Source organism: Eleginops maclovinus, chromosome 10, assembly GCF_036324505.1.
Source record: "Eleginops maclovinus isolate JMC-PN-2008 ecotype Puerto Natales chromosome 10, JC_Emac_rtc_rv5, whole genome shotgun sequence".
Lineage (NCBI taxonomy): Eukaryota > Metazoa > Chordata > Actinopteri > Perciformes > Eleginopidae > Eleginops > Eleginops maclovinus.
The window spans coordinates 7,844,628-7,866,118 of record NC_086358.1 but is presented as its reverse complement, the minus strand read 5'-3'; the positions used below and the strand labels follow the sequence as shown (position 1 = coordinate 7,866,118).

Here is a 21,491-nt window from a genome sequence, read left to right as displayed (position 1 = left end):
AATCTTATCATCTCCTGTGTGCTTGGTCAGTGTGTTTCGAGGTTTGAACCCAATTGTCTCTTAAAGTCGATAAAGCCCTTTGGGATTAGCGGTTTCCCTAATGCATATTTTCCAGCAATTCCTCAAATATAACAAATGATATAGGTCGCTTATATGTCATAGTTGCCATGCTTACTTACATATCTTTCACTGCCAAATCCATATGGCAATTGCCTTAGTGGCTCCACATTAAACAGTAAGGTCAAAAAGAAAGTGTATGTAAAAAACAACGAAAATATCATTTTAAAAAGTGTAACCAGTAAACGTGCAACAAGTATTGACAGCCAATTGCAAAATTGTTAAATATTTACTCCAGCAATTTAGCATAGATTGGTATTGTTGCAGAGGATGAGGTTGTTTTCAATCCACACATGTACCCACAATGCAACTTAATTATATTATTAGGAGCTTATGTAGCACCGAGCTGTTTTGAGATGAGGAGCAGCCTGGAGGTCTTTAGTAACCTTTTTTACTGCACGACCCCAGAATAGTTTTATTAAGCAAAGTTTTACTCTGTAGCACCAACATACCGGCACAGACATCATACATAGGAAGAATTCCACATAGAAAACAAGAAGGGACACCACATAAGCTCATGTATTGCTCAACATATTGACTATGTTGTCTAAATAAAGCATAATTATCTAAATGGCAGCCTTAGCCAAACGTGTTGCTCGTACAAATAATTGTTGTAATGAGTCTATTGGCACAGGGGGAGATGCAGGGCACACCCTGGCTGAAGTAGTGTCACAGCCATCGCCTTTTAAAATAATTACTAAGAATATGTAGATTTGGTGAGCAATACTGAACTCCTGCAAACAAAAAATCGGTATAAAGTTGAATATCCTCAATGTGGATTCATGAATCTCTAAAGTTTGTGTAGGAAACTTTTGTGTAATCCCGCTGCTCTGGAGCTCTCACCATATTCATATTATGAAGATTTCTCTCAGCCTGCTGATCTGTTCACTGTTTGTTTTGAAAGGAGATTACTTTCTAGGCAATTGCAAAGGGTTATTTATTTTGTGAGCTATTGAAAAGTACTTCCCCCAACTCCATATTGGCACTTAGAAAGAATAAAAGAAAGCATATTATTATAGCATAGAAGTAAGCTAAAAAGAATAATTAGATATTAACTTTTGTGACTTCTGTTGGCCAACACGGGAAAGAAGTCATTTAGTGGAAATCCCTATAATTGCGTCATGATTAACAGCTTTACTTTCGGTCTTGATTGCTTATACAATCAAAAGATGTAACTAGTTTATTGGCACCAAATAGTTTTTATGTAAGGTGACATTTTGTTTCCACAAAGTTTTTATAAATTGGCTGTAAGTGGTGCTTTAGAAGTGTACTGAGTATCCTTGAAACACAAGGTTGTTCCCATTCTTCTTCTTAACTAAGACGTGTCATCTGCAAATCGGCAAAATTGTTTTTGTCATTATTACCATGAGAAATGGCCATTAATAAAAGTCGCGGTGATGCACAATCACAGAGAGCCGTAATGGAGCACACCGCTGTGGCTATAATAATGCAGCTCAACCACAATTAGTTACCATTCGGGGCTTTATCTTCTGCTAATAAAATATGTGATAGGAAGAGTGATAGCTTTAAGACTGCCATCTGCTCGGTGATATTAAGGTGCATTTAGTAATTACTTTCTTTATTTAGTCATTTAATGGCAGAGATCAGGATATGATGGATGGAGCCAGACTAGTTTATGGTCCTGTATGACTGAACTACCTGTCTATCTGCTTAATGGGATTACATAATAGTTACTTTCTATATGTAACGCCCAATGTAGCAATAACCGTGCCTACTTTTTCTAAGTGAAACTTCCCTGCTGGTTCACAATGGATCTGCCCAACCATAACAGCGACAGACAATCCCTAATTTTAAATCTGATTACATAATCAAAGGATTGAAATTGCTACCAGTAAAAGGGGTTTGCAGGCAGAGGGCCAGGCCAATTATAGCCCCTATACCACTGTGATCTTACTTGTGTGTCCATCTGCTCTGCTCTGCTCTATGGGATTACACAAAATCCTATTGAGCTCAGGGAATGGCAGCCAAGATCAGCAGGCCTGAACTAATCATGACAAGCCACCAGCACAAGAGAGGTTTGTCTTCTCCACAAGCACAAGATGGAACCAAAAAGGATTATCATTCACTGATTATTAATGTTGAGCTGAGTTGGTACAATTAGTCGTAGATGGCATTCTGTTAATCTGATAGTGCTTTTAAGGAAATTAAATGTGAGACACAAAGCCTGAGTGTCTGCTTGTTTGATGTACCATCACATAACTGAGGATAGACGATTGATGTTCTGATACTTTTGATCCTAAAAGGTGAAATTCTCTCTACACTTCCTTGACGCCATAGAAAGTAGAAACACTCCAGTGCAAAAAGACACACAAGCAGTAATAGAAAGTATATTCTATAAAAATGGGCTGCCTGTTGATCACAACCTGTTGTTTTTGTACACTTTTGTTTACCAAGGTTCTCTGCCCCTTCCACCGTCACCCTATAGACCAAAAGCTCTAATCCTGCATAAAGTACATTATATAAAAGTGGAATGACAGCAACTCAAATGTGGATCTGCTTACCTACTACTAGTAGGATTAGTAGTCTTCCATAATTCCAATCTCTGCCATTTTCTGCCAAAGCAATAGTCTTAGGGACACTTGAAGAGGACATAGTATGCTCATTTTAATTTCATATTTGTATTTTGTGCCTCTATTGTGAAATGGTTACATGCTTTAATGTTCAAAAAGGTCTTTATTTTTCTCATACTGCCTGTGCTGCAGCAAAATTGTTCACCCTTTGTCTGAAAGCAGAGCGCTTGGATTGGTTAGCTGGTCAGCTCTGTTGTGATGTCTCGTCCTTTAGCCTGTCCCGTACAAAGTGTTGGAGCGTTAGCCATGAGAAGCATGTATGTTACATAGAGAGGTGTATGTTACAGAAGTAAACAACGGATTTCAATCAGGGCATTAAAGGAACAGGGGAGTGTGTGTCCCTCTGGTGTGAACTTTGGGATTTTAGCCTTTGCAGCCCATTTACATGCACCAAAAACGATACAACACACTATAAGAAAGGAAAAACTTGTAGCCGCTTTAATAATGTTTCATTTCTGTACCACAATCTTGTTTTATTACAGTATTTATAAGAGCTATATAAATCACCCGTACACTACACAGAACAAACTATATACGATGTGCATACTCGAGGACAGGAGTGTTTTAAACTGCCCACAGTATCATGTTATCCAACCACCAAGCTTTTTACATGATTTATAAGATGAGCTGCCTGCACAAAGGATACTAAAAGACAATTCCCAGCTCAGCCACAGCCAGTTCACCGTGCTGCCATCTGGCAGAAGTATCCGTTGCCACGAGACCACAGAGCAGCTCCTTTCCTCAGGCTCTGACACTGCCTATAGTAGATACAAGCTATATAGTTCACATTGTTCTGTACATTTAACCTAAGAAATCGACTTCTCCTAATTACCGGTATGTTCTTCGTATGCACATTACCATGCAATGAACTCACTCCCACTGGAGTCAAAAGACTGCAACTCAGATAACACTGAGTGTAAGTACATGCTTTTATCTATATATACATGAGAGCATGCATTGTCCTATTTTCTCTGACTGAATATCAGTCAGTTCTTGAACCTGTGAGAAGCAGAAATATAATGAGCCCAGGTGTCAGCATAGGTTTACTAATATGTATTCTGTTTGAGAGCAGGAGCAGTAAAGGATTCATTCCTCAATGAAGAGAGCAGCAGACGCACCGAGACAATTACAGACAGAGAGCAGGATTTAAACAGAAAATGGAAAGAGGAAGAATAACATGAAAGAAAACCATTTATTTTGTCTTCCTGTCATTGTCAAATTCTTCTTGTGCTGGAGCCCTTCCTAGTGCATTTGGTGCAGCAGATGTTAATAGCTTAACAGGGCAAGGCAGTAAGTGTTTAATTAGGTCTGGGAAAAATGATTTATTCAACACATCTGGGTCCGTGAAATAACACTCTCTGGACTCTGTCTTTTATGACTCTCGAGCTGGATTCCTTCCCGAAACTGAAAATACAACTGCCTGTAGCCTGAGCTTTCATTCTTGACAAGCAGAATCCCTAATAAACACCGTCTGTGTCCTGTAGTGAAGTCACATCCGCCGAAGAGAGCAGAGGAAAAAACACTTCACCTGGTAGGAGGAGAGGCCCAGCAGGGGGTGTGTCGGTGACGATCAAGCTGTGGAATACAGTTTCAGTGTTGAGGATTACTGGGATGTGTGCATGTCGCTAGCCTGCTCAGACTACATCAAAAGCCACATGGTGTGAGGTGAGGTTCTCCACCTGTCCTTTTTTAAAGATGATAGCTTTGATGTTGATATTTTCCTAAGGCAGGAGTAAGGAAGACACATTTTCCTTTTTACAATATGCATGTGTGTCTGTGGTGAGAGTGAACACTTATCCACAATGGGTCAGGCGTGTGTGCTGTCATGGTGCACTATACACACACCAGTATAGTGCACCATGACAGCACACACTCCAACTGGCCGGATATAAAAAGGACTGCCTGCCACACTGAGAAACAGGTTCATATTGGAATGAAAATTCAATTTAAAGGGCAATAAACAACACTTTAGCCTTGAATTTATCAGTATGCAGTAAAATATAATGCACAATTGTGTTATATTTGTAGAGCTAGTGCTTTACAAATATAACACAATCAGTGTTTAGAAGTTTCCTTTAATCAGGATAAAATTCGGTCTGTCTTGCAGTCTCCCAGAGAAATGAAAGCTCCATTTATGGCACACAAAGGAGGAAGAAATAACGAGGTAGTAAGTACGATAGTAAAATAGAATAATAGACTTCAAATTCTTTATTCCTACCAGATTTTCAATGGCAGTATATTGCAGAAGACCCTTCCGATACTACATTTCAAAATAAAAGCCACACACATGAACAGTGCTTACAAGAGGGCCTTTCGCTAACATAACGAACATGGCATAACCGTAAATGTGAAGACGTTACACAGAAAAAGAGGCCTGCTGATGAAGGCAAAAAAAAGTTGGAGAGATTGGGATTAAAAATTCTGCTCTTTCTAACAAGCTATATCGGTATGTAAAGAAATGTGCCTACTTATAATAATACAAACCATTGAGAGTACAACTTTGCCTTTTCGAGTTCAAAATGTGATTTTTACAGGGCTTTTTTCAGCAGTGGCTGGGTTGCTCATGATATGTTAACGTAGTAGAATAAAGTACATCAATCTATCTGTTTATATGAACATTTATGGACAAATGTACTATCCATCTCCTTTGCCAGACTGTAAAGAAACAATTTGTTAGACATCAGTTTTCATTGTCTGATGCCACATTCAAGAGCCAAGTATTTCTAGCTATTTTTGCCACTCTAGCACAAGGACATCTGTTTTTTGGCCGATCTGTTCAGGGCTCTCCTTTTCACCATAAAATTGTCATACTGTCATACTGCCATGGCACACATGGTGTTGTTTTGGGGAGGAAAAGTAAAACAGGCAACTTGTTTGGCTGCGGCTTGTGCCAGCTGCTCCACACCTAATGGTAATTTGTTTCTGACCACAGCCAGGCAGTAGCACTGTGAGATCTGGCCAAAACATGTCCATCAGTCACCAGGACAGGTGTGTTGCTTTCTGGCTGCTGGTTGTGGTGCATTATATTTGCAACTTGATCTTTAGAAGAACAATATTATCTTTCCTCATGGTTCAGTCGGTGTGAACTCCCTCTGCTCTATCTGGTGAGTCCTTTTCCTGATGCGCCACTGTGATTGGCACAGCAGTTTATTAAAAGTTATGAGATAAGGAATGTGACTGACATATGGATTAATAACTACACCCTACTCCTTTATATTGCGCTCAAGTAATACATTATCATTATTTCTCATGCTAAGGTATGAAGGACGGTCAAATCTGCAAAGTTCAATCTCGGTTTCATTGTTTTTATTTCTTCTAAACACCGTAATTGCTATTTCTCTTTATTAAACCTTGATGAAAAAGGTTGCTCTCTCTATCTATTGGCAACAATGTAGAAACATAACCTAAAATAACAACAGATTACTTTATTGCTTTTCTGTATACCGGTAGCTTGATTTTGTGGGATAGAAGTGGGGTATCGAACGAAGCTTCTGCAATGTCACAACATTTGTTTCTGTCTTGCATTCATTTTTCACCAAGTTCTTGTATTGATGACGGGAGATTCGGACCACTGCGCAAAGTCTTCTCCAGCACTTCCCAAAGATTCTCAATCGGGTTCAGGTCTGGACTCTGTGGTGGCCAATCCATGTGTGAGAATGATGTCTCATGCTCCCTGAACCACTCTTTCACAATTTGAGCCCGATGGATCCTGGGATTGTCATCTTGGAACATGCCCGTGCCATCAGGGAAGAAAGAATCCATTGATGGGATAACCTGGCCCTTCAGTATATTCAGGTAGTCAGCTGACCTCATTCTTTGGGCACATAACGTTGCTGAACCTAGACCAGACCAACTGCAGCAACCCCTGTTCATAGCACTGCCCTCCCACAGGCTTGTGACCTTTTTTTTGGCCGGGCAGAGTATTTGCTGCCATTTGAACACATATGTACAAAAAAGTTAGTTATTATTCTTCTGATATAAGTCTGTGAACAACTCATTCCTGAATGAATATACTATGTATGTTTTTTTAATATAGAACGGTTATACTCTGTACGTGTATGATGAGTGTTATACAAGCAAAAATGCATGAGAATATTTGTGAAAGTACGTGTTGTGAAGCATAGAAGATGTTAAGAGTCTGGACGGACAACCGGGGACTGACCTTTAGTAAATCCTGCTGATACCAGAGAGATATTTAAAGTATTCTCTGTTGAAAAAGGCCACAGTTTACTCCACAGCAGGTCAACTTGGTCTTTATCCCTGATAAAACAAAGGGTAGCACATTCTTAAGTAAGCTAACTTTATCCAAGAACTCTCTCTCTTCTCCTCTGGAGTAAAACATAGCCGGAACAAAATGGATGTCACAACAACAAATTTAATGTTAGCCTCGGGCTAGCTGTTAAAATGTGAGCATCGACCTTTGGGAACTTTTTTGCCTGTATATTGCAGGGCTGTAAATACTCTATCCATGTGGGGCTTTATCACTGATAAAATAAAAGTAGCACAATCGTAAGAAAGCTGTAGCGAACTTTACCCGAGTGCTGTCTCTTTTGTCCTCTGGAGAAAAGTTAGCCAAAACAATAAAGGTTTTAGGGCTCTATTGTAGACTCACTGTTAAAGTGCGAGTAAAGACTGAATCAACATTTGGGAAATGGTTCTGCCTGTATCGCAGGGTTATAAAGGTCATATTCTTTAGGCTTATGCTAACTTTACACAAGTGTGGGCTCTCTTGACATTTGCAGTGAAGTTATACCAAATAAAACTGATCCAACAGCAAAAGTGTGAGCATGAAGCTGGCAGAATTCTCAGTCTGTATATTGCACTTGTGAAGAATGTATTAGTTTGAAATACATTAAGTTTAATAATTTCGGCTGAAATGAAATGCCTATTCATTTGAAAACTAATTGGTTCACATTGCAGCTACAGTATCTACAACTCATTGTATTGCACCTCTTTTGAGAAAAGCACATCTGAAATATCACTCAATTCAGATCCATGTACAGTAGCTAACCATCAGTCAAAATCTGCAAAGTGCATGTGAGTGTTTCCTCAAGCGCCCAGAGTGAGCCTTCCTGCTGAGAGCAGCTGCCGCCCTGACTGAAAGAAGCCCATTCATATTGGCTTCACTGCACAGTTTGAAATACATGGTCTTAAACGCAGTTTCAAAAGAACCATGTTACTACAGGTTTCAAAGGAAACTGAGACCTGAATACTGATTCTGAAAGATGATTACTTCACTTTAAATTTAGTTATAAAGTATTTCATTAGCATTGGATTCAGCGGACAGCGTTTTGAGTCTCATAGTTTAAATGCTGATTCAGGGGCATTTCCATCTCACCAATTAAAGATTTTGAAGGGGGAAACAACGATACAGGATTCTGCATCACATAGAGCCTGGAGGACAGCCAGTTAAATGCGTCTCAGGGTTGATTTATCGTCCATATTTCCTCTCTAACGAGTCCAGACAGCAATAGCAGAGACCCAAAGCTGTTAACAACGTAAACTGAACATATCCCATTCCTATTTGTGCTATTTGTGTGCATTCGTCTTACTGTAAATTGGGTTCTGATTGCCTTACAGTGATGGTTAACCTAACCTCCATGGAAATTACAGCATACAGTATAAATGTATATATTCATGTACACAGTTAATATATTTCAGATGCAGAGAGAAGCACAAATATTTAATTTCAGCAAGCTTTACTGGCATCATGGACAAGATGAATTCAAATGGATGAAAAGATTTAAAAGGAAGAAAATATGTAAGTCAAAAGAGGTCTGCCTGCAGGTTAACAAATCGATTCATTTAATAAACGATTAATTGAATGGTGACCGTCACTGGGGACTCGGTTTGTTTTTTTTGCCTTGTTTGCTGCCTTGATGCCAGGCATTTACCAAGCTTCGCTCCCCACAAGTTACAGCACTGAAATCCATGTTCTTCAAATGAGGCAGGGCAGAAATCACATGATTCCTAAGAACACACAGACATTCACACGTCAAATTAAATATAGGGCTTCATGTGTCCCTCTGGATTACAAACGGACACAACATGAGTAATGAGAAGGATATCTTTTGTTCTATGCAAAGCAGATCACATCTGTTATTGCAACTGTGTGTGTGTGTGTGTGTGTGTGTGTGTGTGTGTGTGTGTGTGTGTGTGTGTGTGTGTGTGTGTGTGTGTGTGTGTGTGTGTGTGTGTGTTGCAAATAGCAGCTGGATACTATATGAGTATATATATTTTTTTATTCTACGCTATACATCTACTACACTTTATTTCAGTGGGAAACACATCATTCTATGACCCCTCAGATTCATCTAGTTTTGGACCGTTGGACTAAGATAAAAGTAGTAAAAAAGTAGCTGTTTTTTTTGTGATCGAACGTGCTTTTTATTCTGAAATGTAGGACTGTTTTGATTAACTAGTTGTTATTTTGTCTTTCTGATTCGTTCATCTCAATCAGATTTAGCCGTTTGTATGACCCAGACACAGCAGCTTCAAATAAAATAATGCAGACCACATCTGTTATTGCAACTCTGTGTGTGTGTGTGTGTGTGTGTGTGTGTGTGTGTGTGTGTGTGTGTGTGTGTGTGTGTGTGTGTGTGTGTGTGTGTGTGTGTGTGTGTGTGTGTGTGTGTGTGTGTGCATGCGTGTGTAAGTGGGGGTTGGGAGCAAACCTGTGCAAAGAAAAAGAAAATGAGGTTTCCACCTGTAGTTTCTGTTGTTTTCTATGGCATTTCCATGAAGCGTGATGTTGTGTAGATACGGGAGCTCCCTGAGCCTGTCTACCTCTGTCAGGTTCCAGATGGCGTTGCCATGAAGGTACAAGACACGCAGTTCTCGCAGCTCGCACAAAACCTGGAACACAAACCCACTCAGCCAAGTAAGTTTCAAAATTAAATTAGAAAACTATGAAGATGCATAAATGATATAAGCAGATATGACACACTGGTAAAAGGTTGTAGAAAACAAACCGTTCAGGGAAGAGGGTAGAAATGAAGATAAACAAATATTGTTCACTTTTAAAACGTTGAAATGACAATACTGACAATGAATGTGAGTGTTTTTGTGTGATCATGGGTCAACAAGCAAAGAAATAGAGAAACGAAAGCTACAGTAACAAACATGGAAAAGCACATAGAAGCAAAGAGAGCAGCCTCACCGGGTCTATGCATGTGATTTTGTTGAACGAGAGGTCCAGCCAGCCGAGCTTTGACGGTTGGGCCAGAAAGTAGCCGAGCATGTACTGGAGGCCGACGAGGTCAGGGATGTTGTTGTTACTGAGACGCATACTGCGGCTCGAGAATTTCCCCTTGGAGTTTGTAATTAAAGGGCGCAGACCACTTCTGGGTACTTCCGCCGGTGCACCTTAACCACAAAGGAAACATTTACAGTGCAAGTCAAGATTTTCAAGAGTATTTGTATATCAGAATCAGAATAATAAGTCCCACAGTGGGGAAATGTGCAAAGTTGCAGCTAAGGTGTAGGCCTAGACAAAAATACAACTAGTAGACTAACATTACAAAAAAGAGGAAAGCAGATGTTTTTTTAAAAAGGTCTGAACATGGTAAAAGATAAGAAGCAGCATTATTTAGTAATTGAACACAACATTAGTAAAGTCGCAGCCAGTAATCGCAAAAATAATACATTGAAAACTGCGGCTGAATCTTTGAATTGAACATGATGCATTGTTGTCAGTATGCATCGTTACACTTGATGGCTTTGAGTACATTCTCAGTCATATAATGCAACACTGATGTCTTTATTTTTGGTGTCTTATTCATCAGATTGCGTCTCATATGTGCCAGAACATGGACGACACATTTCCATAACAGTATGTTACCTAACTATTGACCCACCTGTCAAGGAAAAACACTCTGCTGCAGGAAAAGAAAGTGAAAAGAAAAAGCATTTGGGCTAAAAATAACACCTTTCCATGGTTAATGTAAGTCATGTGATACATTAAGCATACCTAACAGTTCTTACAGCAAAGCTCATGTCTCAAAGAGAACTCCGGGAATATATTACAGAACACCATATGATCACCAGCTGTAAAGTAGATCAGCGGTAAAGCTTACCCATTACACTGCTGATATCTTTAAATGAGATATCCACTGGAGGGCCGTACATGTTCAAGTCTGAAGGTGTTTGTTTCCAAAAACAGCAAAATGTTCATAGGGAACTATTGAAAATGACAACTCAACTTCCATTGAACTGTGTATGGATTCAAATATAAACATATGTCTAAAAAAGATCCAAATAAATGTTTCCTAGCAACCGGAACAGGAAATTATGTTTGTATTTTTTTTAATCAAAAGACCGAAATATAATAATAATAATAATAATAATAATAATAATAATAATAACAATAATAATAATAATAATAATAATAATAACAACAATAATACTAACAATAATAATAATAATCATGATCATGTATTTTGTTTATAGAGGGCTTTCTAGAAACTTCACAGAGCACAAATTCATAAAAACATAATTTAAACAACACGTTTAAAATATGTACAACACACCATTCATTACAGATTAAAAGCAGTTCTGAAAATGTGAGTTTGGGGGGAGCCACGGATGTGTTTGGGGAGTGATTTCCAGACAGGAGGTTGGCATCTGAGGAGCGGAGGCTGCGCAGGAAGGAGTGTGGTGTTGGAGCAGGTCTGTGAGGCAGACGGGGGGCCTGGGGATGGAGGGCTTTGTGGGTAAGGCGAAGGATCTTGAAATGGATGCATTGTGGGACGGGCGGCAGAGTTCTGAATATACTGGAGTTTATTGAAGAGTTTGGATGATTGTTTGAAATATATTTATTTAAAACGCTATCTAAAAAACAAATCCTTATTTATCCTATTTACATCCATTATCCGTCTCTATTCAACTCGTTAAAACTTCATTAAGGTCCACTAAGATTATTATAAAATGACTGCAATAGTTTACCCTTTGTGTTTCACAGCAAATAGGTTTCCAATTAAAATCCTTCAAAATCAGAAAGACATAGTTTAAAGAAAAATGAAACAGGAATGAGCATGAGAGTGTGCCAAACAAAACAACAATAATATTCTGTAACTTTATCATTAAACCCAGAGTCAGGTTGTCAATAACTCAAAGCCAGAACTGAGAAGTTGTGCATTTGAAAACGGTTAAGTAAACACACATTTGGGAAGAAGTAAACCTCTAAAGACCTCAAGCAAACAAATAAATTAAATCCAAGTTGCATCCTCAGGCCTTTTCTGCACCTTCCACTGACTGCTTTGGCTTCCTCATACAATCAAACTCTGGTGAAGATCACTGGTGTGTCAGTAACACCCATAAGACTAAATGTGAATATGTTGTACAGTGTAGCTAACCTCGAGGGCCTTCACTTTTTTCACCCTGAATTGGACGAGCACATTAAAAGATACAAACAGAAATGAGTTTGAGAGGGCAAACGGAGGACAGGTATGGAAAGAGAAGCTACAAGAGGTGTTGATGGAAGATAACATTCATTCGATAGAGTTTCTCCTCACCTTGTCACTCAATCAAGATGCCAGTGTGTATGTGTTTGTGTAGCTTCAATAATAACCTAATAGCACCTCGTCCCTCAATGAGAAAAAACAGGCACGCTGAGACCAAGTCAAGGACGCAGACAAAGACGGACGGAGACACTGGCTTGAATCAGTGTGTTTGTGACCATGGGTGTCAAACTGTGTGAAGTAGGAGTGTGAGATGGTTTTAAAGTGTGTATGCATGCTTTTAAAGCTTCTTTACAGCTATTCGTTGTCATAAAAGATAAATAAACCTATTTATTTAGGGGTGAATTCAGGAGTTTGTGTGTGTCTTTCTCTTGGCTGTCTCTTCATAGATGAACATCAGGGTCATTTTAGTTGAATTCAATATCAAAAACAAGTCCCAGTATTCCTACAAGTTCAGGCTTATGACCAGAGCAGATGGAAGGTCTAGACTCAGCGGTAGCACTCTCTGTGTAACTGCCATGTTCATGCCCTTGAGTAATGTGCCAATTACTACACCATGAAACAGTGTGAAACTGAAGAAGCTCAAAGGTGTGAATGTGTAGTTTTTAAACGGCAACACAGTGGTTTAAAAACTCTTACTTTACAGGATCTTTAACAGGAAACTGAATACACGCATATCGACACTAGAGGATATACTGTAGGCTTCAAGATAATCAGCATGTGAAATTTGAAGAAAAAAAAAATACTGCCAGAGGGAAAAGATGAACACCCACAGGCACAAATCTGCGGTCAGAATATGAAGGGCACACACACACACAAACACACACATTTAATGTTGCTGTTGACTTGTACGCCATCATTAAGCAGGAGTTCAGTGAACATCCAGTATGTTCAAATTGTTACTATTGAGGGGAAATCAGCCTGAGCTCGTGAAGGCATTTGATTTCTTGTCATCACAAATATTGGGCTTGGAAGCCATTTACATGTTCATGCATTGAGTGGGTTTTAACCAGCGATGGTAAAGGTTCACGACTCTGCGAGACATTTGCTCTGAAATCCTGTCTAATCTCTTGCAATTTGAATTGTAAATTGTGAATTAAATAAATTCCAGATAAATAAAACATGTTCTCTAACACTTATGAACAAAATCCAGGGTTTTGCAGAAATATCCATGACAAGTCAGACGCTGTAATGTAAACACGTTATAATGAGAAGAAAACGCTCTAAGTTTAGGCACTGGTGGTCATAAATGTTAAGTTTGAAATGTCAGAGCAATATGGCAGCTGTCAGAAAAGATGTGATTGTTGAAATGTACTTTTTGGCATGCCTTTTTCTTGACTGCAACCAGATTTCCAAAAAAATTGACGATTTATGTATTTATTTTATTGGTAGTGTTATTCATTTTATTTTATCTATCTTTTTGATAATAAGTGCTTTGATTTGAGCAGAGAGGGGTTTAAGACAGGCTCTTCAGGATGCACTGTGGCATGCAATCTGCAGGAACACATCAACAAAATCTGTCACACCTACTTTGATTGTGAGGTGCCTTTTCTTGCAGCTACAAAACAGGCACAACTGTTTGCATTTCCACTGAAACAAAAGAAAGCAGCAATCTGTGCTACGACTGCAAACAAGTCCTGTAGTCTTCACTTTTCATTTTCTTTTACTCCAAATTTGTGAGGAAATATATTCCCCCACGTTAAAAATGAATTATATCAATTGTGTACGCCTGCCTGGGGGGTTCCCATCCCTTCAATAAGTAATAAACAACGGCATGTCTTCAGGTGATTGTATAATGATCAGACAGGAGGTCTCTTTGTTCTAACAAGACAATGGTATCTTCAATTAATTTCAGGACTTTTTACTTTTCACTGAGTTACGTTTTTTGGAGAAAGACGAGTTACAGCTACGGCTAGAAACAAAATGCCATTTGGTTCTGCATGGATTTCTCCCTGTTTGTTTGCTCAATGTGTATTGGTAGAATAACTCACTTGCTTTTCGATTCAAACAACCTGACACTGAACCCTGATGACATTTTAAATGTTCTGATCTCTAACTTCATCGTGACTGTGGCAATATTTTATAAGCCTGATCCAAAGTTTCCACTGTTGTCCAATATTATAGTATTGGGGGAACGACATTGTAATCCATTATTCTGCGAGGGTCCATGGAAAATATGCTAAATCTAAAGGATAAATGTCCATTTTCCACAAGTATCCTGATGTGAATGCAACATACTTGGGCAAAGCAAATTCATTACGCAGAGAAAGTAGTGTCTTTCTTTCATATGGAAAAAAAATGGAACAAGGCTAACAGTGTCCACTAGTGCAAGAGGCTGCATCTCTTAGCTCTACATCCCCAGGCAACTGTAGTTAGCAGCAGTACTTGTTGCAGGTTAAATATCCTTTATTGTTTTGATAGGAACCCCTTGCCAGACATGTTCCTGCACGTCATTTAAAAAAAAGACAGTCGCTCATGCCCTCTAGGAAACTCAGTGTGGCCCAAGGGGGCAAGGAAACAGACTGCAACACACAATACTCACACTAAAACCTGACCACAGCCAAAAGCCATATTTGTGGTTGCCCAAAGAAACATAGAGGCAAGCTTTCTGGGCTTTTACTAAAACAAACATCTAAAATTCTCCCAGTTTTCTCCTTCATCTAGCCTCAATCTATCCCTGCTGTCCAATTATAAAGGGGTGTGGCCTCGTCTCTCAGGATTTGCTAAAAATGTTGACTATGTCTTGCAACGTTTTTTTTGTTGTTCCTCTCATTCTCTCTCTGTTATATAAAACTCATCTTCCTTTGCTCATGCATACCCTCAGCCCTTTCTCTGTCACCATCTCTCATTGTAGCCCCCCCAGCCCCCCCCCTAGCACTCTTCAGTATTAAATAGGAGGTCATACTATTAACCTGCTGGTCACTCAGCCTGCTCGTGGCATGGATACACATGGCTGCTTCCCTTGGATTAAAACTGTACTGATAGTCAATCTGTCCGATCCTCAGGTCCTCAGTTGTTTAGTCAGTCAGCGAGCCAGTTGATCAGTCAGTTAGCTGCTCTGTCAGATGGTCATCGGACCAGGAACACAAAGTATCAGTCATGTCGGTCAGTACGGCAGAAGGTGTTTCAGTCCATTAGGTAGGCACTTACAGAGCTGATGCTGTACCGTGAAGATAATTACTGGTAACTTATACAGTCAGTTGTAGAGTTGGTTGGAGACACAAACATTGGGAACAATAGGTTTGAATGGTTTGGGTTGTGTCTGTCATTGTAATTTGCCATATTCACTTTAACGAGATCAACACTGCCTTTAAAGGTGTCACTTTTTCAGGTTATATTCGGCAAATACATTTCATAAAACATGGTTTAGTAAGATGACGCATTTTGAAGTTAATTTTCAGATGGCAAGATGAGCTTTGTTTCAAAGAGAAAATTTAGAGATAGACCTTTTTTATATTCATTTATTTGGCACATTTGTCTCCTCCTCTCACTGACTTACAGAACCTTTGTTGGCATTTTTTGTATAAATAAATACACTTACCTTTACCCTAACTCTCTCTATTTTTTTGGGTTGCTATGTGTAAATGACGCCATTTTCCCCTAGACCCTATTTGGGACCTAACAGCATGCATTATTCTTTTTATTTTCCATACATTTGGTTCGAAACCTGGCCATTTAAAAGTACACAACCTCTATATAAAGAAAAATATGTATTATGATGGAATATTTTCCCCACTATTAATCCCTTTTATTATATTTGCAATATATACCTGGCTGATATACCTCAGAGCTGTTACAGGATGTGTATTCTGTAAATTGTGTAGTTGTTTTATATTTTGTATCTTAGGTAATAGTAAGCTGGCTCTTTTTGCTGTAACAAATGCAAATTCCCCATCTGTGGGACGAATAAAGGTATTCTGATTCTGCTTTCTATCTTTTTAAAGTGCATGGTAACATATTATAATATGAGGTTTCTCTGTACATTTATTCGACAGCTTAGCTCGTAAACATATGAGAAGTAATGGCAGTAAAACAAATGTTAACTACTTAAAAATCAAATGCAGATATAAGAAATAGCAGATAGAGAGAGCACAGGAGGCTTCTTGCCAAATCCTGCCTTTACTCAAAGAGAATATAACAAAGCAAAGAGTCATCTCCCATTTCCTCTAACCTTTATTTAGCCACAGACCACTAGGAACCCTTTTCTTTTTTTAAATACCACCCATTTTACCCTCATTCAAATACACAAAGTGACTTCAGGGAGTTGCTCAATACAGCTTCAGTGCGGCTCAGCTGGAGCAGGCGGGGTTAAGTGCTTTTGTGACGGGGTACCAACAGGAGAGCAGTGTTACTCCAGCACCGACGGCTCAAAGCAGGGGAAAGGCACTACAGTCACAAGCCCCCATCTTCCTTTATAGATCAATGCAACTTCCGATCTAGAATAATTTAAAGGATCTGTTTTCAAAATGAATTTAAGTATAGGCTACCAGAAAAACGGATGCAGTTGTGCAGGCAAATAAGTCCCGTTTCACTGATCCTGTTTGCTGCTTCTTTAATTGTTTTAAGTAGCTTTAGTTGATGAATCAGTAAAAGTTCAGTAAATGAATTCACAACTTTTCTACCAAGATTAGAGGGTTTTATGTTTGAAATGAAATGTCCTTTTTAATTTGCAACATGGATTCCCAGGAACCAGACAAATTAGCAACGCTGCTAATAATCTTCCTTCAGGCGGAAACAACATTACCTACAGAATCCGTCTGATACAAATCCTTACATCTTCTGGAAAGGCTCATTATTTATCTCACGTTTTATACACATGATACCTTACTTACATTTGAGATGACATGCCCTTTTTACCATTGCTAGAGGATATGGCTATAAGGATTACAATGTTGGTCATTCAGCCCATCCACCCAACACTTTAATCAGGACTGAAATACCTCAATATATATTAGATGGATTGCCAAGGGCACTGAAACACAGATTCATATTTTCCTGAGGATTAGTCATAGTGACTTTTGTGATCCTGAGACTTTACCTCTATTGCCACCAGTGTTGTCATTCTCTCCTTTTATGTCAACTACAGTAGTCTGGATTGTCATGAAATTTACCATTACCCTTTCCCAACATCAACTCAGTGGAGTGGCTCAAAAATAATAACGCTCCCCAGAAGATGAATTATGATTTGTATACCTTTCCCTCAGGGGCTATCAATAGCTAAGATTAGCATGTGAATTTAAAACAGATGAGATGGATCCAATTATTTATGTTTCTTTAGGCTGAAATGTATTATCTTTAATCAATCTTTATCGAGCACTGTCATCATTTCAATCTGTCCAGTTAATTGGTTTAACGACTAAATACCAGCAAACCAGATGACATTCAGCTGTAATCCATGCTCATATGTAAATATAAGCATGCTAACACTAATCAGTAAGCACAGCAATATGAAGCATTGTTATTATGAGTCTGTTGGCATGACATTAGCATTTCCTCCATGCAGCGCTGTGTGGATGAGTACAGCCTCACATAAAAGGGTTTGGACTCTCAGACACACGACTCATCCTTAAATAACCTCACCCTCCTATGTGCAGTGTGGCAGGGATTTTTTATTACTTGTCAGACTGTTTTGATAGTATAACCAAATCTATATATCGCAGAACAAAATTAAGGATTCAAACACTGAAATCCATTACTTTAGAGGGATTATTTTAGGAAACAGAAATCTTTCTCAATGTCAATGTGTTCCTGCCATATGAGAGCATTGTAAGCTCCAGCTTAACTGCTGAATATATATAGCTTAAAGTTTGATTTTAACAGAGAAATTCTTTGAAATGGAGCAATGGAGCACAGAGGCAAAGTGTGTTTAAATATTTGAACTGGGATCTCCACTCCATATTGTGAAAGCCTCTCATGTTCCATCATATATAAGTGATGTGAGAAGCCAAAATAACTCTCCACATATTATTCCCTGAGAATACTTGAACAATAAAAAAAAAAAGATTTAGTGCAAAGACAAATAAATCTAAAGGAACTAGAGGCTTTACAAGCTTTTCATTTGAAAATCCTCTAAGCGACAAACAAGACATCTGCAAGCTGACATTTAAAATCATTATTATGGAGAGTGTGCAGAATGATTCATATATCTGAAACCGCTCCAAGAGGTAAAGTTGATTTTGAACTTCAGAGTGCATCCCCAGGAGGAAAACCACTTTCTATGAAGGCTTTTAATCTTAAAAGAAACCTGTAATGTCATTCCAAGAAGGACATCTGTATTGTAAATTTAAAAAGTAACTACCTTCACTTAAAAATATCTTCATTAAGAGAAAGGCATCTGCGAATGAGATGAATAAAAACCTGACTGAAGGTTAAAGGATGTAGAAAAATAAGGTGACATTTTTAATCACACCAGAAAAATAACATAAACATATTTCAAGAATGGAAGGCCAAATAAGAAAAACACAAAAATCCAAGAATAAATTGAATATTTAAAAAGGGCCAAAGAGGAAAAGAAGGGACAACTTAAGTCTCTATACTGCATACAAGAAGACAGCAAATTCTCTTCCACTTTACTCATCTTTTATGATCAAAAGTCAAATTAAGACATGTAGGAAGCAATTTCAAGCTGTAACTTTAGACCCAGGATGACTAAAAGAGGCGACAACACCGTCATAAGTTCACTGCTAACGTATGAATTATAATAAATCAATGAAATGAACACAATATCTGAAATACATATTCACTAGAAAAACCTCCTCCCATCTTGTGACATTATCACCAGCCCAAAGCCTCGAGAAAAAAAACAACATTTTTGATTGACTTTGTAAAGGTCATGTGATTAGGAAGGTAATGGGGAGATATCTATCTTTATGGTCTGTCAAATGAACACTTGACATCAACACACACACACACACACACACACACACACACACACACACACACACACACACACTCATTTATATATATGCTTTACCCGTGTAAGCATGTGTGTACAGAGGAACATAATTCATTATTATCAGCCACACACAGACAGTGACCTCTTAACTGTAACTAAATAAGTGATAAGGAGAGAATGTGTGTGTCTACATGTGTGAAGAAAGAAATGATGAATGAGTGTGTGTCTGAGTGTTTTTTTTTACCTCCCAGCTAGAACGAGGTTGAACGTACGAGGACAGACAGTAGCTGTTTCAGACCACATGAAAAGTGTGTTTGTGTGTGTGTGTGTGTGTGTGTGTGTGTGTGTGTGTGTGTGTGTGTGTGTGTGTGTGTGTGTGTGTGTGTGTGTGTGTGTGTGTGTGTGTGTTCTAATCTGCATTTGTGTGAAGATAAGAGTGACTAATGTCTGTCTCCGGTGTGGCAGCAGAGGATGTTAGTGAAGGGTTTAATTAGCTGTCACACAACAGTCAATAGAGGGATGACACACTCACTACTGTGTGTGTGAATAAGACAGGAAGAATGTGTGTTTCATGTATGTCAAACAGATTTTGCATGAGTAAGTGTAGACGTTTGCATGTAGATATGCCTTTGTTATCATGTGTAATTCGGTGTGCATGTGTGGGAGTGACTGTTTTTCAGATTATTTGTGTGTTTATGCGGCTGTTTAAAGCGTTTAAGACGACAAGTGAGTTGAGAAAAGAGGTCCACTGGCCTATAGAGTGGTGCAGGGAGTCCTAAAACCTAGAAATGAGTTGGATTTACCACTTCCTCTTCCCTTGTTTGAAAATCCGGTTTAAGAGATTAATAGGTTTTATTCCACTGTGTACATTTCAAGCAAATAATCCACACATCTTGAACAATGGCGGTGGCTCACAAGTGACTGCAATAAGACTAGTTAGTGGTTGTGGATGTGCAGCCATGTTTTATTCTATATATCTTTTTGCAATATTAAAAAATCAGATCGATCGAAAAATCATATTGCTTTTTGGCAATGGGTTACATGGCACTTAAAGAATGCCATTCAAACATAAATCCCGAGCAAACAGTTTGTAACCAAGTAGTCTATAGCAGGGTTTCCGTTAGTCGGTAATTACCGGTTTTTAGCTGGTAAAATGTATAACATAACTGGTAAATTCATAACCTGCCGGTCAAAATGTCCGGTAATAATGCTCATACGACACTTAGATAACGTAGGCTATCCCTAGACATTTGTGTTTTGACAGCTACATTACTGGGGCTGCGTCATGACGTCACCGTTTCCTTCGTTGATTTTCTCCCCAACGCTGCTCACAACAACAGTCGGGGACAGCGTCGGGTCGATGGTCGTGTTGCTTTTGTCATACGAGGCCAGATTGAATTAAGGAACTACTTCTCAAACCTTATCTTTTTCTCAAGAGGGCCGTGGTTCATTATTTATTAATGTGGTTCAGCGGCATTTACCGCCCTCTGCAGTGCAGCTCATCCACCGGCGTTTAGTCTGCCGTTAACTCACGGCAGCCGCCACTGGAAAGTATTCACTGCCTGTCTGACTGTCACACGAGCAGCTGAAGCATACCCCCCATCCCCATCAGTGTATGTGGTTCAGTCTGAATTGACGCCGTTTGGCACCACAACGCTGTTTTGAAAGTGTGTCTGGTATGACGGGTGATGTTAGCATAGCAGCCGAAGCTAATCTGACTACCTTGACTACTTGTTGCTATTGTATTGTGGCATAAACCGGCAACAACAACAGCGGCATATTTAACCGGCGAAGAACCACAGCTTAACCAGGCTCTAGCCTTCGGGGGGCGGGGGGGAAAAACGTGTTAACATTATAGGTGCTTTTGTAACATCTGTAATTGAAAAAGTTTCGAATTTCTCCGGTAGAATAAATTATTTCCGGACACTTGACCAGCAAGAAAAAATCATGGCGGAAACCCTGGTCTAAAGTAAGGCTCTATCTATAGACGGCTCTCATCGATTTCCTAGATTTAACTTAATAACTTAACATAGTTTGAAATATCTTCTACAATAGGGCAGCATTCGTCTTCAGCCTCACTGTGAAAAGACCAAAACACTTTGAAAAAACAGCATTGGGATCTTTGACTGGGCACAGGTCCAAACTGTGCCTTAAATGTAATCGATAACATTTTCAAATCAATCCTGAACTGCAAGCGGAGGCCCCACAAGTTGAGCTGAAACGGTAGTTATCTGCTGTGTTTAAGTTCTCATCAGGAGTCTGACTGCAGCATTTTCGACCAACTGTGCTTCACTGGGTAGAGGGATTAAAAGTCCATATGAATTGCTAATGTTGGTGATTTGCATGTACACACAAATAGGTATCGATGAGTTTATAAAATAAATATTAATGTGTGTATATGAAAAACAGATTTACAAAGAAAATGTGTGT

The 21,491-nt window shown here is 39.0% G+C and overlaps 1 protein-coding gene across 1 annotated transcript; it reads right to left on the bottom strand.

The window, feature by feature from the left end:
- Positions 1 to 8,493: 8,493 nt before the first annotated feature.
- On the bottom strand, positions 8,494 to 10,914 carry LOC134871406 (leucine-rich repeat-containing protein 51-like). Its single transcript, XM_063894183.1, has 4 exons — positions 10,784 to 10,914; positions 9,868 to 10,073; positions 9,415 to 9,563; positions 8,494 to 8,678 (listed from the first exon to the last, which is right to left on the bottom strand). Exons 1-4 carry the CDS (start codon positions 10,833 to 10,835, stop codon positions 8,543 to 8,545), a joined length of 543 nt encoding a protein of 180 aa, XP_063750253.1. The 5' UTR covers positions 10,836 to 10,914; the 3' UTR covers positions 8,494 to 8,542.
- Positions 10,915 to 21,491: the final 10,577 nt, after the last annotated feature.